General features: G+C 41.2%; 1 protein-coding gene across 10 annotated transcripts in view; it reads left to right on the top strand.

Moving 5' to 3' along the window:
- The first annotated feature begins 4,948 nt into the window (after positions 1–4,948).
- Positions 4,949–15,122, top strand: part of slc4a11 (solute carrier family 4 member 11) — a 48,539-nt gene continuing 38,365 nt past the window's right edge. For 2 of the 10 annotated variants that reach the window (XM_058386302.1, XM_058386300.1), the window contains exon 1: positions 4,954–5,199. In XM_058386302.1, coding sequence (XP_058242285.1) covers positions 5,115–5,199 — 85 coding nt within the window. In that variant the 5' untranslated portion in view covers positions 4,954–5,114. Of the gene's footprint in view, positions 5,200–10,311; positions 10,513–15,122 lie in introns of those variants that run through there. The other 8 variants (XM_058386306.1, XM_058386304.1, XM_058386309.1 and 5 more) reach the window with 6 other exon arrangements.

Genomic DNA, 15,122 nt, shown 5'->3' with positions numbered 1-15,122 from the left:
TTTGTGATATGGTTCGTTGTGTTGACATTCAAATAAATCTGTGGTGCAACAATCCCAGTTTTCACTACCGGGGTGGCAAATAAAAGCCTACCATTGAGCAGTCTGCAAAATTAGGACTCATCTGTGGCTACTGGGACTCCCTCAGCAAATAGTTCAGATAAGAGATCAGGGTCTCTTGCAGATTTGAACAGCGTGGGTGCAAAAGCTAGCCCCGAGGGCATGGGTACATTAGGGTACATCTGCTAATGAGAAAAGCAGGGGAATTTCGTGTATTCCATTCCATTTATTGCAATAGATGGAAACATAATTGCTTTAGGAAAATCCAGAGCCAGTATGGGGATTATACTCTGGCCTGTATGATGTACTGCTATTGCAGTAACTGAACAGGCAAATACTGTTGACTGAATTTTAATCATAGTGAAAAGTCATAAAACACATAAACCAGACAATGTCCTGCTAGGAAATAGAAGAATTTACATTATATGATATATACTGGAAAAATTATGAAAGGCTTGATATCATATTATAATATAATTCCTTGTTTAAGTCTCTTTTAAGTGGTACACCAGCCATTCATGCTGACATAAAATAGGCCATTTCACATTGCCATTTCAAAACACAAGTCTTATATAGTGCAAGTATTATGTAGAAACAAGGCAATAACTAGCTTTTATGACACAAGGGAGCTCAACTGAACAGAGATCGTCATTCCAGATTCAGTGTTTCCCCCTGACTGGTCCAGGAGCCCTTTCAGATGGTCCATACAACAAATGTACACTTCAGATTAGGATCAAATGTTGTGCTGTATCTGCCATGGATCTGCTTACAAGAGCAATTCTGGTGTCTTTTTGCACACTGACCCAGTACATGAACTGATCCATTTCTAGGAATCTCAATACAAATCTGTGTTTTCAAAATGGCCATGTCTCTTCTGATGGCCAATTGCATCAAATTGGTTATGAGGCTTATCATCCCATATATTAGGTTTGCCAATATATATTATCTTTATCAGTCAGATTCAACCAGGCTACCATGTATGCTACTGGCATCTGTTGATGCAAGACAGATGAAGGCAGCCACAGCAATGATTCCTTTGACCTTGCTTGACCTACAGGAGTCGCTTATTAACTGGTGGTTGGACCCCAAAGGATGGAGACTGATGTCCCTCTTAGTGAGAAAAGCCCAAACTTTAGATGTTGTGTAATATTAACTAAAGGAATCGTATTGGGCAACCCACTGGAGAGACAATCACCACGGATGCTTCTCTTAGAAGCTAGGGAGCAGTGTGGTGAAAAGCGCTATGGAGGGGAAGGTTGTATGGTCATAACATATTAACCAGCTGAAATGTTAATTTTTTGCTTATTAACAATTTGGTAAATGGTATTTTTTAAAATTAAGAAATTTTGCATGAAAATACATGATGTTTTTTTTCCAGGGGTGCCCAAACATTTACATACATCTGTATGCATTATATACATTTCCTCCCTTAACACCAGTTCTTCCAACACTACATGCATCCTGCTCACGACCCTGACCTGACTGGCAAGACCTTGGCTTCTACTACTGCTTTTGTTAGTGGCTGAAATACCCTGGGGCCTCTTCCCCTGCTTTGGCACTCATATCCAGGTCACCTGTGTCTGTTGGGCAGGCCTCTTGGACTGAATCACTAGCTGAGTACTGCAATCTAGAACCACTTTTATACACAAAGGCCCCTAGCATACATACCTTGTATGCCCTTAGTTGTAACCTATGCATGGTGTTCACCTCATCGGCTGGATCTGGTTCAATGCTCAATTCCCAAAATACTAAACTTGACTGTAAGGCAGTGACAAGTTCCCATCTAAAAAGTGTATATGAAGCCATCACAGTGTCCCACAGCAGTGTGGATGACATCTCCCTGGGGTCTTATATACTTATTACTGACTTTCTAAAAGTATCAAAGGGCCCCCAGTCACCACAAGTGGGATCTCCTGCTTTTGCTGGAATCCCTTTCTTACAAACCTATGCAGTGTGCTGAATTAAAATGGGTTTTTCCAAAAATAGCCTTTTTGTTCATTCCTCAACATTACTGTGCTGCTGTGTCTGCATTTAATTTCACTGGATACATACCCTACATACATCATTATAACAATCAGCAGGGCAGTTGGTCTCCCATGCTGGTTCACTCCCACAGAGATGAGAAACACATAGAAGTCTTAGAAGTCTCACTAGAACTGGCTCTCTTTTGGTATACTGTACCAAGTACCTTGGATGTTGATAAAGTTTACTTCAGGCACTGTGGTCATGGTTACATTGTGTGTGATTAAAGGCATAAGAGAAGTAGGAACACTATTATATTGCCGAATTTTGCTGCAATATATTTATTTATTTATTTATTTATTTATTTATTTATTTATTTATTGCTGAATTTTCAGCAAAAGGATATTACAGCTTTTGAGAGTCAACTCACATTCACCTAGAAGAAATGGCTCAAAGAGTCAATTTATTCATAAACAACACATCACTAATTGACTCACATTTGTTTACACTGGTGAATTAGCAAGCTAATATCATGTGCAATGAAGGGAGAAGCATTACATTTCAATACAAGCAGACATCTGCTTTGAAATCAAAGACATCTGCTTGGTAACCTTGTGCTGTTTCAAACCTTAGCAGATTTTTAAATGTTATTTAATGCCTTGAAACCACAAGATAAATAAGCTTCATGTAATCATACTGACCTGTGTGAGAGAAGTGGTGAGCACGAGCTCATTAAATAGTATAAGCACTATGTGCTGCGGTAATCTAACATTTCATGCAGATGTTTCAGTATCTTATTAGCTAGCTATATGAAACAATAACAGATCATTATGCAAATATGACCAAAAATTCCAAACAGTTTACCATTTTATACTATACTTTTTTTTTTTGCATGATTTGTGCATGAAGAAGATATTTTACTGTATTCCTGTTGTGTTCAAAAAGGTTTTTTATCCTTCTAAAAAAATGTATATTTTTGTGTCAGTAGATGTCTGTGCAGTGTTGCCAGCTTTTTTATTGCCAGATTTGTTGTTTTAGAACCCTTTAGAGATTACCACTAAAACTAGGGACTCTTTCTTGTGGAGACATGTTCTGCATGCAATATTGTTCCCAGTTGATATCACAGATGGTTATTGGAGAATGTCACTCTATTCAGCACTGGTGTTTAAAGCCTGACTGAGGCCATGCCAACATTCCCAACAAGCAATGAACACTACTGATGCCACTGGTTAATCGCTGATCATTGTTTTTCAAATCCTATGCACTTCTTTGTCTTCATTCTAATTTTAGTTATTGCTTTAAAAGTTGTTTCTTTCCCACATGCTCACTACTGTACCTGCTTCTTTTTATGTGTTCTATAGAGCAGTTATAGTACTTTTATAAATGCATACATTTTTGTATGGGTCTATGTAACTAAATACTTAATTTGTGGTGCTTTATACTGTTATGTTCTATTGTATGTAGGGTCAGAATATCTTTCTTATTTTTGATATGCAAATAATCATGGTGATTCAGTACACTATATTGCCAAAGGTTTTGGGACACCCCTCCAAATAATTGAATTCAGGTGCTGTTTTTCGGGAGTTGGGCTTGGCCCCTTAGTGCCAGTGAAATGAACTCTTAATGCTTCAACATACCAAGATATTTTGGACAATTTGGGGATGACCCCTTCCTGTTCCAACATGACTGTACACCAGTGCACAAAGCAAGGTCCATAAAGACATGGATGAGTGAGTTTGGTGTGGAGGAACTGCACAGAGTCCTGACCTCAACCCGATAGAACACCTTTGTGAAGAACTAGAGCTAAAACTTTGAGCCAGACCTTCTTGTCCAAAATCAGTGCCTGACCTCACAAATGCGCTTCTATTGGAATGGTCAAAAATTCCCATAAACACACTCCTAAACCTTGTGGAAAGCCTTCCCAGAAGAGTTGAAGCTGTTATAGCTGCAAAGGGCGAAACAGCTCCATATTACATTCAAGTCTATGTAAAGGAAGACGTCCCAGTTTTGGCCTGGCTCTCAGTCTCCACTCTAATTCATCCCAAAGGTGTTGAGGTCAGGACTCTGTGCAGGCCAGTCATCCATGTCTTTATGGACCTTGCTTTGTGCACTGGTGTGCAGTCATGTTGGAACAGGAAGGGATCATCCGCAAACTGTTCCCACAAAGTTGGGAGCATGAAATTTTGCAAAACATCTTGGTATGCTGAACCATTAAGAGTTCTTTTCACTGGAACTAAGGGGTCAAGCCCAAACCCTGAAAAACAACAATTCAGTGATTTGGATGGGTGTCCCGAAACTTTTGGCAGTGTAATGTATGTAAATTAGTGTCTGGCGTCATCTGGGGATATTTGACGTATAGGGGCCCATTGTTTGACACGATGACAGCAAGGCATCATGATCATCATGGTCAGTCTGTTATATTTCAAGCATATTAATATGTTTTTATCACATTAATTATTTGTCATAGTGTTTTCCATATATTCCCACGTTATTTATTATAGCAAGTCAAAAGAAAGCAAAAAAAACAAATATATAATCTTTTGTTTTGTCTGTTGTTATAATGTTTTGTTTTGTTTGTTTTTTTAGTCAAATAACCCGATACCTTGTAACTAAATATCTGTTTTCTCAGTTCAGACAGTTTATTTTTTCCCTTCATTCAGCAAAATTTAAATTAAGCGCATTCACTTTGCTTGATTTCTTATAGCTGGTGGGAGACAAACTAGTTCAAAGCCGCAGGTCTTGAGCTTACGTCCACAACCGCGTACTGACCTCCTAAGAAGTGCATTTTCTGCTGGTAAGTTGCCCTGCTGCCTACAGTAGGACAGTAGTGTGGTAGAATGTGGTTTGGGACGCGGCATTTGTTAGCCTTGCACACGGGGGGCGCGTGCTGTCACGCACACCTGCGGAACACCCGCGCGCCCTCGCTGAGTGCTCGCGCTGAGGGGGGAAGAGGTTAGGTGACGCGGAGGGCTGTTAAATGTTTGTCAAGAGGATGTTTTAAGGAAAGATTAGACGGGGGGAAAAAACAAACTTTCCCTGGAAGTTTTCCTTGCAGAAAAAAGAATATAAATATATATTCCATTAACTGAAGGAAGATGAAAACTGACAGGGACGGAGGGGAGATGATGGGAGTGACCGTTAACAGATTCGTGGAAGGTAAGAGCTTGAACCATGAACGAGGTGAGTTGAAAGTGACGGTTTTATTTTGTGTTTTCACCGTAAACATTGTCTCTTCACAAAATATACTGGATTTAACAGCAACACCCTGATCCCTGAGGCACAGGCTACTGCATTTTACTGTCCATGTAGACTATTTAGCGAAAAACACACAGTGAAATCCTTAACACATAGTGTATGTGTGTAGCTCTATACAAATAGCATCTAATTTTGCTAACACATTTATACACTATACTTATATACACGAGCCACTGTTCCTTGTTTGGACCACTTTTGATAGATACTGACCACTGCAGACTGGGAACACCCCACAAGAGCTGCAGTTTTGGAGATGCTCTGATCCAGTCGTCTAGCCATCACAATTTGGCCCTTCGTCAAACTTGCTCAAATCCTTACACTTTCCCTTTTTTTCCTGCTTCTAACACATCAACTTTGAGGACAAAATGTTCACTTGCTGCCTAATATATCCCACCCACTAACAGGTGCCATGGTGAGGAGACAGTCAGTGTTTTTCACTTCACCCGCAGGTGGTCATAATGTTATGGCTGATTGCTGTTAGCTTAAGAGGTCGAAATTCCTTGCAGTTCATTACAGCAGACTTCTTCAGAATCCTTGAGCTGTCATTCCTCAGGATCAGCCTGCATTATTTCTTACCACTGAATTTAGATAATTCCACGAGGACTCGACACATTAAACCGATCAGCATGATAGACAATACATACAAATGAGATTTGAAGTAAATATAAGCTTGTTTTTCCACTCCTGGTTTGTATTACACAGCCTAAATAAAGATTCAGGATTGAGCATCTCTTTCACCTTGCAGTAGAAAAAGAGACAAACTTAAGGTTGTGTAAGATGGTGTGCAGGATGAACAGCTATCACTGGATTGAACACCGAAACCTAAAGTTTAACCCTGAGTCTCACTAACAGGTAAAAAGTCAGTATTCTGTGCGTGTTCAATTAGCAACCCTTCACAGAGGGATTTTGCAGTTATGTAAGCAGATTATACAGGTGAGGGCATGGCGGCTTAGTGGCTTTGGCTCATACCTTTGGGGTTGGAGGTTTGATTTGTACCTCTGTGAAGGTTGCATGTTCTTCCCATCCTTTTGGTATTCTGGTCCACAGACCAGGTTGTTTGGCATCTTCGAATTTGTTTTTTGTGTGTGTTCCCTATGATGGGTTCGCACCCTGTCCGTGGTGTGCCTCAAGTCCTGTGGGAGAGGCTTCTTATGACCCTGTTTAAGATTAAGATTAACAGAGGATGGATGGATGGGTGATTTACATTCCTGGCATTTTGCAGACGCCCTTATCCAGAGTGACTTATATTTTTATATTATACAACTAAGCAAATGAGTGTACAGGGGCCTTGCTCAAGGGCCCAGCAGTGGGATTCAAACTCACAACCTTCTGATCAGTAATCCAACACCTTAACTACTAATCTACCACATCTCCCAATGATACAGTAACATACAGCGTCTATAACAGCGTGGCTCTGACAGCAGTCGCACCATAACTTATAGGTTTATATTAATGTGCTTGTTGTTTCTATAGTAACAGCTCATTTAAAGGCACCTGAAGATGCTCCACATACAGTGATCTAATGTGAACAATAAACAGATTAAAAACACAAAGGGAAAACAACATGTAATTGTTGATACAGAGATTTTCTATTAGGATAAGGCTCAGGTGTCAGTGTTTTGTAATAGTCTGTAACTTTCCCAGCAAGGGAGAGTGTTCACGACGGAGGACTTTTCTGCTTTTCTGGTTTCTCTGTAGCATGAAAATCTGTATTTATTGTGTATTATTAACCTCAAGATAGAGAAATAGAAGAGCTGGTGAGGTAAACCCTGTTGTTCATTAATAAATGAATAATTGTAATAGGCGAATTGCAGTGGTATAAGCAAAATTATACACTTTGGACCTTGGGTTGTGTTATACGGCCCAGTACACCGTTTAGGTAGGGGACTGTAAATTAAGTGTTACTTCTCTTACATAAGCAATCATAAATGATGAAAAGGACAAATCTGAAGGTAGTTTTTATTTTGTACTTATCAGATTGAATGACCAAATAACTCCTGAGAGATGCTAATAGACACAACAAGATGGTCTGGGTTATTATTTTCTCTCACATTCTGTAGTTTAAACATCTAAAGACGGGTCCTGGTCGACAGTTTTCGGTAAAGCGCTTTTGACGATCTCTGTATCATGTACCAAAACGAAGCCAAACTTTTTGTCTGCAGTTGGCAAGAAATCAATAACGATTCTACTTCTATGATATTTTGATGAATTGCAAATGTAGGATGTTGGCAATCACTGCGGCTTGTGTTATATTCGATAAAGTATGCCAATCTTTCAGTTGCTTTTGATCGCAGGCTCTTGTTCGCATTCGCAAATCACAAAGCCTCACACACATACAGACAAACTGACATATAACTTGGAGGTGAGCATCCAGGGGAAGGAAGGTCCACCCTCTGTTGTTCAGTAACTCTGCTGTGTCTTCCTGCAGCTGTATAGTGTGTGTGTGTGTGTGTGTGTGTGTAAAAGAGAGAGCAAAAGAAGGGAAAAAAACGTTCAGAGGGTTAAAGTGAATATGTGTTTTTGAGAAGGTGAAATTAAAAATGAGCTGGAACATGTGGTATGATGTTGAACGATCACGTATTGAGCTTGTTCTTTTTGGCCCAAACTACCACTGTCAGCCTCCATTACCTATAAATCCCTTGGCTGACTAGAAATATAAACATTCCCTTTAAATTTGGCAGCTTGGTCTATCACTGTCTAGCACTGGGAGGAAGTGAGGTCAGACTACAAACACAATAGTGACACAATAACATGATAAGTGACACATTATTAAAGGAAACTAGTGATGTTTTTTTTTTTGTTTAAGTGGTATACCTGATAAGTGATAACTGCGAACAGTACTCTTTGTTCAGACATGATGAAGTTTGCAGCTTATTGAAAGCATCACTAGGGGGCAGTGCCTCATACTAAACCTCTCCTAGTGTGTGGATTTTTTTTGAACCATGGTGCACCTTTTACAGCCAAACAGTTCCTTTGGACAACTGTGTCCAAGTCACAGACAATGGCAAGGTTAAAGGTGAGGGTGAGCTTTCTCTCAGGGCGCCTCTGGCATCCTGTATTCGCACCATGACTCGACCATTTATATCCCACGAACATACAGTAGTGATGAAGTTTGCTGAACTTTTACTGAATAACATGTACAGATCTAGACACTAATGCAGTCCTCCTAAAGGCTATGTTTGGTTATGATACGTATGTGTACTGTATGTTGGAACATATTCAAAAGTTAGCAACATTTACTAAGTCAGTACTTCACCTCAAAGTCAATACTTCATCTGTAGCTTAATTCTTTCACCTATTTTGCTTTTTGATGAGTTTCAGTTTTCAGTCCTCCATTCAGCCGAGATGGTTAAATTGTAGTTGCTGACTCAGACTGAGACAAGTAGATGCTTGTGGATGGACAGGAAGACAAGTAGGTGGCATTGTGCTTCTGCAAAAGTAGATTTAACTGGGTGCTACAGTGTTTGCTGTGTAGGTGGCTTAGTTTTCTTAGAATAGCTGACAAGCTTCATATCTGGCTGCAGGATCTTAAATACACTACATGGCTAAAAGTATGCGGACACCTGACCATCACAAACCTATGTGGACCTTCAGGAAACTCTTGCCAGTTGGACACACAAAATTGTTTAGGATGTCTTTTTATTACTCCACTGGGACTAAGAAAGACAAACAGAGGGCACGCTTTGTGAAGACACGGTTTGCCAAGGTTGCAGAGGAAGAAATCGCGTGTCCTGCACAAAACCTTTACCTCAGTCTCACTGAATAGCTTTGGGATTAATTGGGATGCCAACATGCAGCAGGCTTCCTCACCCAACATCAGTGCCTGACCTCACTAATGCTCTTGTGGTTGAATGGGCACAAATCCCATGCTCTGAAATCTAGTGGAAAGCCTTACTAGAAGTGTGGTGGCATTATATCAGCAGCAGGGGGGATGCGTTTGGAATGGGACGTTTAAAAAAGCACATATGAGTGTGACTGATGAGATGATGTCCGCAATCCTTTGACCGTGTGTACGATGTGTACAATTTCTTGACAGCAGTCACTGTTGTGGTTAAGTGAATAATTATATTGCAGTTTTACATGCAACACATGAGCTGTAGCCTTCCCACCAAGCAACGCCAAACCAACCCTGATTCTTTTATAAACACTCACAGTCATGTGTAAAACGATCAACATCCTTCGCCACCCAGTTAATACACTCATCACGCTCGCTCACTTCCATGTGTACGCTGCTAAAAACTTGTTTGCAGCCAACAGGTGTGTGCTGTGGAAAGATCATTTGATGCCAGCTACATGGCTAGAGCAGAGGATAATTCTACTCATTTTTATAAGACTCTTGGGCAAAAATAAAAAACAGACCCTAGCAAATCTTGTCTGTCTTGCTGTCGAGGGAAAAAAAAAAGATTCATGATTCAGCCATGTTAAAGAAGCACTTTCAGACTTCAGCTAAATAATCACCAGTTAATCCTCCAGTGTTCAGTAATCAGAAAAAGAAATCACTGGACATTGGAGTATTGACTTCAAAATCCTGATGTCCAGCCAGAAAATTTATCCCTGTCTGAATATCAAGTATAGCTGAACTGCGGATGCACTCTCTGAAACTAGAAGAGCAACGTGATGTCCAAAAACTAATCAGGATCTGATACATTAACTATAATGCAGTTCATTTGCACATAATTAAACACCAACATAAAGATATATTGCCATGCGATCACTCCAGATGTTCTCTAAAAAAGCCAAGCACTGCACAGCCCATAATCTGCAGCTGTACGGTTTGTAGTGTTGCAATTTTCTGATAAAACATACTGATTATTAAAGCTAGCCAAACTCTCCATTTCACGTACATCACACTGATGCGCATGATCGGATTTCACTCTCAAGCCACACACAAGCACACACAGATGTACACACTAATACCAATGTGAGGTACAATATAGTTATGACTTATGACTGCAGGCAGCAGGTAAACAGAAAGACAGCGCGGAAACAGAGAGGCAGGCTTTAGGACCCAGAGTCACAGCTGTGGTGAGGCAGAGCGAGGCTGACTCACTGAATCTGTCTGAGAGGGAGCAAGAGAGAGAGAGAGGGAGATAGAGGTAGAGGGGGAGAAAGGAGGAGAGAGAGGAGGAGAGCAGAGCATAGGTGATCTTCCCCTCATTAGTGACTGGACTACGGGAAAATGATGGGTTGAGAAAGCAATGATGGAACCAAACAAAGTTCTTCATTTTGTGCCATCCGGTAAGAACCCCACATGCAGTCAAACACACATGCCCACATACACACGCAAACATGCACGCACTCACACACACACACACACACATGCATGCTTCTGCACTGTCACGACAATGCATCCAAGGGGTCCCTAAACCCCCAAATTGTATGTGCAAAAAAAACAAGCTGTGTGTAAAGGTGTGGGATTGTGAGTGTGAGCGTGTATTGCTTTAAGTTTTCTTCTGGTTGAATCCTGCAGGTCTGCGGAGTGTTTTTGTCGAGATCTGGTGCTGTGTTTTTTTGGGGGTGCGTTACACTGGAATGCAGACAGGCTTTTTGGGCTGGTCTTCTGGAATGTGCCGTAAATGCTTTTTATGTCGTTAATCTTTGCCGAACAAACAAGGGGGAAAAAAAAGGAAAAACAATATCATGCCCTTTCATAGAACCACATATACAAAACTAAATGCGCATACATTCACACGATTACCTGCTAACGCGTACAGAAAGAGTGGAGAGAGGTGTAGAAAGAGAAGGAGGGATACAGCTCACACGAAATACCTGTAGAGCAGGACGATGCTCTGGGACACTAGAGCTTTTTTGTAGGTGTGATGCTGCTGTTCACTCTTATTCATCCTGCAGCGTGCACACACACACACACATACACACTAACACACACTCCTGTTTTAACAGACACACATTCTACTTTCACCTTTTCTTAGAAACACACTCATCTGTGTTTTAAAATCAGGAACATAGTGTAAACACACACTCACTTTGACACTGAATATACACACACTATCTGCACACACACACACACACCACACATACGCACTACTTTGCATATTTTATCCTCAGGTTCAACATAAAGTGAAAGAGCGGCTAATGTCCTCATCAATTTTATTACGTGTTAATGAAAACAAGCAGAGTAAACTTACGTGAGTGATGATTTGCTCGTGTGATGTATTTTCGAATGAGGCAAATTGCCTGTTTTAATTTTTTTCCTTCCGCAGAATCAACTAATTGCTTTGATGGTCTGTCAATACACTTGTTTTTGCTCGAAAATGACTTTGCATTCGTGATCCCTTTTTGCTCGCACCCCCCCCCCCACACACACACACTCACACACACACACATGTTGCGCACACAGGTTAGATTTGAAGGCCTAGCTATTGGAAATCAAATTTGATTTTGTCCTTGACTCTCTAACTGTACGTGAGGGAGCAGACAGCCTGATGCATGATGGAAGTGAGTTTTGGAGCAGCAGTATGGCGGAGGAGAACGGGATTAACGAGATTAATGTTTTAGCATGCGTGAAGGCTCATGTAATGAAGAATGTCCCCTGCCTTTATGACTGCCTTTCCCTAACGAGCAACGTGATCGCCTGTTCGTCTTTCATTACACGCATATGAAAGGTCTGTCTGTGGATTCCTTTATTTACCCTTTTCTCATTAAACTTACTCTTCTCATTTGTTGTTACAGATGGTGCAGTGTAAATAGCTGTGTCGTCTTTCTGGGGAGCTTCGTCTATGTTTGTGTGTGTGTGTGCATGTGTGATTAGTAAATTGGTTATCAACCAAGTAGGTAATTGCTATAACAAAATTTGTGGTCCTTTAGTTGTCCAGCAGCATAAATGACACACTGTAGAGGAAATTAGAATCAGGCACTCTTCAGTGGATGTTTTTTTTTTATGGTACGCTATAAATCGCCAATGAAGACATGCCCTCATACAAAAAATCACAGTCTGTGTGTAAAGGAACTGCCGTGACAAACATTTGGATCAATCAGGGCTAGATTTTCCTGCGTCTGTTAATTTCTTACACTCCGTTGCAATTCTCTGAAAATGTAGTTGCACGACCCAGTGTGCTTTATTCAGAAATATTAAAAAAGGGCGTCTTTTTTTTTTACATTAAAACGATGAAAGACAGGAGGAACGGTGTACTATGTACTTTGAGGTGGTGGTGGAGTTGGGTTAGTGAGGGGGGAGAGGGTGGCTATCGCACAGTGGAATGTACTAGCATCTCAGTCGTCATAATAGATAAAGCGGATAAACATGCCATTGCCTCTTTGTAATGGAACAAATATAGCACACAGAAATCATCCCAAATGTACTGCTGGTCTGTTTACCCGCAGTTTTTTTTTTTTTTTTTTGGAGTATTTTTTGCTCCATCCCTGATACTGCATGTCATAAACTTCCTTCACACACGTGCACACAGATATACATGCAAAAATACACACTTAGGCGTATAAGCAGCCCCCAGCAAAGTTGAGATTGCTTCAAGATGTCAGAGGATGCCAGTGTTGCTAAATTCCGACCTTTGATTGTGAAGCTGCGCATGTGCGTGTCTGAGGAGAAACCTCACACCGAGTACACACTCTGCGTACACATTTATATACAAACCCATGCGTATATGTACATAGGCTCATACAATCAAACCCACACACACACAGGCTTATCATGTACAATGAGACCAGCTCTTTATTAGCCTTAATTAGATTGTGTGTATTCATTTACAGTTGGGCTGCTTGCTGTACAGTATTTGTGAATCTGTATTTCAGAGCGTATACCAATATCCCGTACACGGACCTCATATTGTTCGAAAGGATGTCCGTCTCTCTCTTTCTGTCTGTGTGTGTGTGTGTGTGTCTCTCTTTCTGTCGTTCTCTATCTCGTGGCAATACCGTGAATGGGAAGGGGAATGGTGACCTGGCTTTAATAGAGGAAGACGGGAATGTGCAAGCAATTAGCAGGAATCCCCCAGCAGAGTGCACATGAAACCAGAGCAGCACGAGCCGAGAGCAAGAGAGTGAGACAGAAAGATAGAGAGAAAGAGATGAAACGATGGAGTGTGAAGGGAAAGGGAGATCTGTATTCCCTTGATACGCAGGACGGCAGTGTCCACACAGGCACTTTGAAGCTCTCCGTGTTCCTGTGTTTTCCTGGTGCTGTTTGATTAAAGACGGCTGTCGTGTTAAAACACGTCGGGACTGCAGTGACTGGACTGAGTCTTTCACTCACTGTACTCTCAGTGCGTCTGTTGTGCTCGCGAGGACATTATACAGCTGAAGGAGGCATTCCTGTTTTTGCTAAGAGAAAGGTCTATGCAGTATAATTATCAGTGTAATGTTTTCTAGCTGCAGCTTTTTTTGTTGTTGTTGTTGATCTTTATGCTGCTGCATTTTCTGATTCCCTTTTTCAGAGAGCGAATGGCACCTAAAGAGCACAGGAATTATGGTACAGAAGAGACGCACTCATATATGTCTGTGTTGTGTCAGTGAGCGGTTCAGGTATGTGTAGATCATGCTCAAGGTCGTCCAGTGGCAGCGGACTGATAGAGCACAGTGGAGGAGAGCGGGGAACCACTTGGAAGCAATAGCGGGATGAGCCAGCCAATTTGCATATAATAAGTCATGTAAATAGCTTATATTATTACAATCATATTGCGCCTTATTATTAAAGCTTTTGCTGAATTTTTTTTAGGAAAGCTTTACCATCCTCTGGAATGTCTGTTCAGTCCTACATGCACTGCAGCTATTCTCACAGTTCAGGCAGAAACAGGGCCTGTTTTGAATTGTGTGCGGTACTTAGTGAAACTTGTAAGTAGACGATGTAAACCACATTTGCAACCTCCTGAGCAGGCTGCTTTACAAACTACCAAAGAATGTCGAGCAGTAATCGCCCCAGTTATGCAGCTACGGTGTTGGAGTGCGTTCATATGTTGTTGTCTCCCTGTTATTACAGTACAGGTTTACCCCCACATTCAAGTTTCCGTATGTATTTTCCATTTATTGCAGTTTGACACTACAGTATTTGTGTGAAAAGGTCTAATAAAGAGAGAAAACGTTCTAAATATCTTAGTTCCTCATTAGAGCCTCCTGTTACGGCCATAACAACCTGCATGTGTGTGTGTGTGTGTGTGTAAGTGTGTCATTACTGGTCATCAGAAGGAATTCCCTTTCTCATTAAGAATTCACAGAGTCGGGGGGGATGGGTGCCAAAAAACCCTCCAGGCAGATTTAGACAACGAACTCTCTTCTCTCTGTCTTCCTCTCTCTCTCTCTCTCTCTCTCTCTCTCTCTCTCTCTCTTGCGCTCTCTCGCTCTCTCTTGGCTGCTGCAAGTGACAGTCGAATGCAGCGGGGAGCACCTTTCTCTTCCGTCTCTCCATTGCTCTCTGCGCTCCGTTGTGCAGTAAAGGGGTGTTGCGTGTGCTAAAGGTCTTTTGCTACGGGCTGTTAGACAAGAACTGAAACATCATGCTCTACTCCCATGCTCTCGTTCTGTCTAGATCTTTGTCATGCTCACAGTCAGACGGAGACTGGAGCTTCTCCACAGAAGTCTGAAAAGATGTAATGTAGAAACAGTACATGGTGACACATCTCTCATCTACACTATGTCCTGCTGCCCGTATAGAACTGTGACATCACAGCCATAAATAACCTATATAAAAGGTATTTCTGAGAAAAGCCGTGCACACGGTTGGTGCATACATGTTTATTACTGAAGGCCATATGTAGCATTATCCTTCTGCTGCTCCTGTTCTGTAGGACAATGCCATGCGTATGAAAGGGGATTAACGTTTTTAGAGACAGAGCTTAATGCCTAATGGCCTGAAAAAAAAAACAACAGCTCTGCAGATA

The sequence above is a fragment of the Hemibagrus wyckioides genome, linkage group LG03 (genome assembly GCF_019097595.1).
Source record: "Hemibagrus wyckioides isolate EC202008001 linkage group LG03, SWU_Hwy_1.0, whole genome shotgun sequence".
Lineage (NCBI taxonomy): Eukaryota > Metazoa > Chordata > Actinopteri > Siluriformes > Bagridae > Hemibagrus > Hemibagrus wyckioides.
Note: the sequence above shows the minus strand (reverse complement) of the source record. Positions and strands in the feature narration are given on the sequence as shown.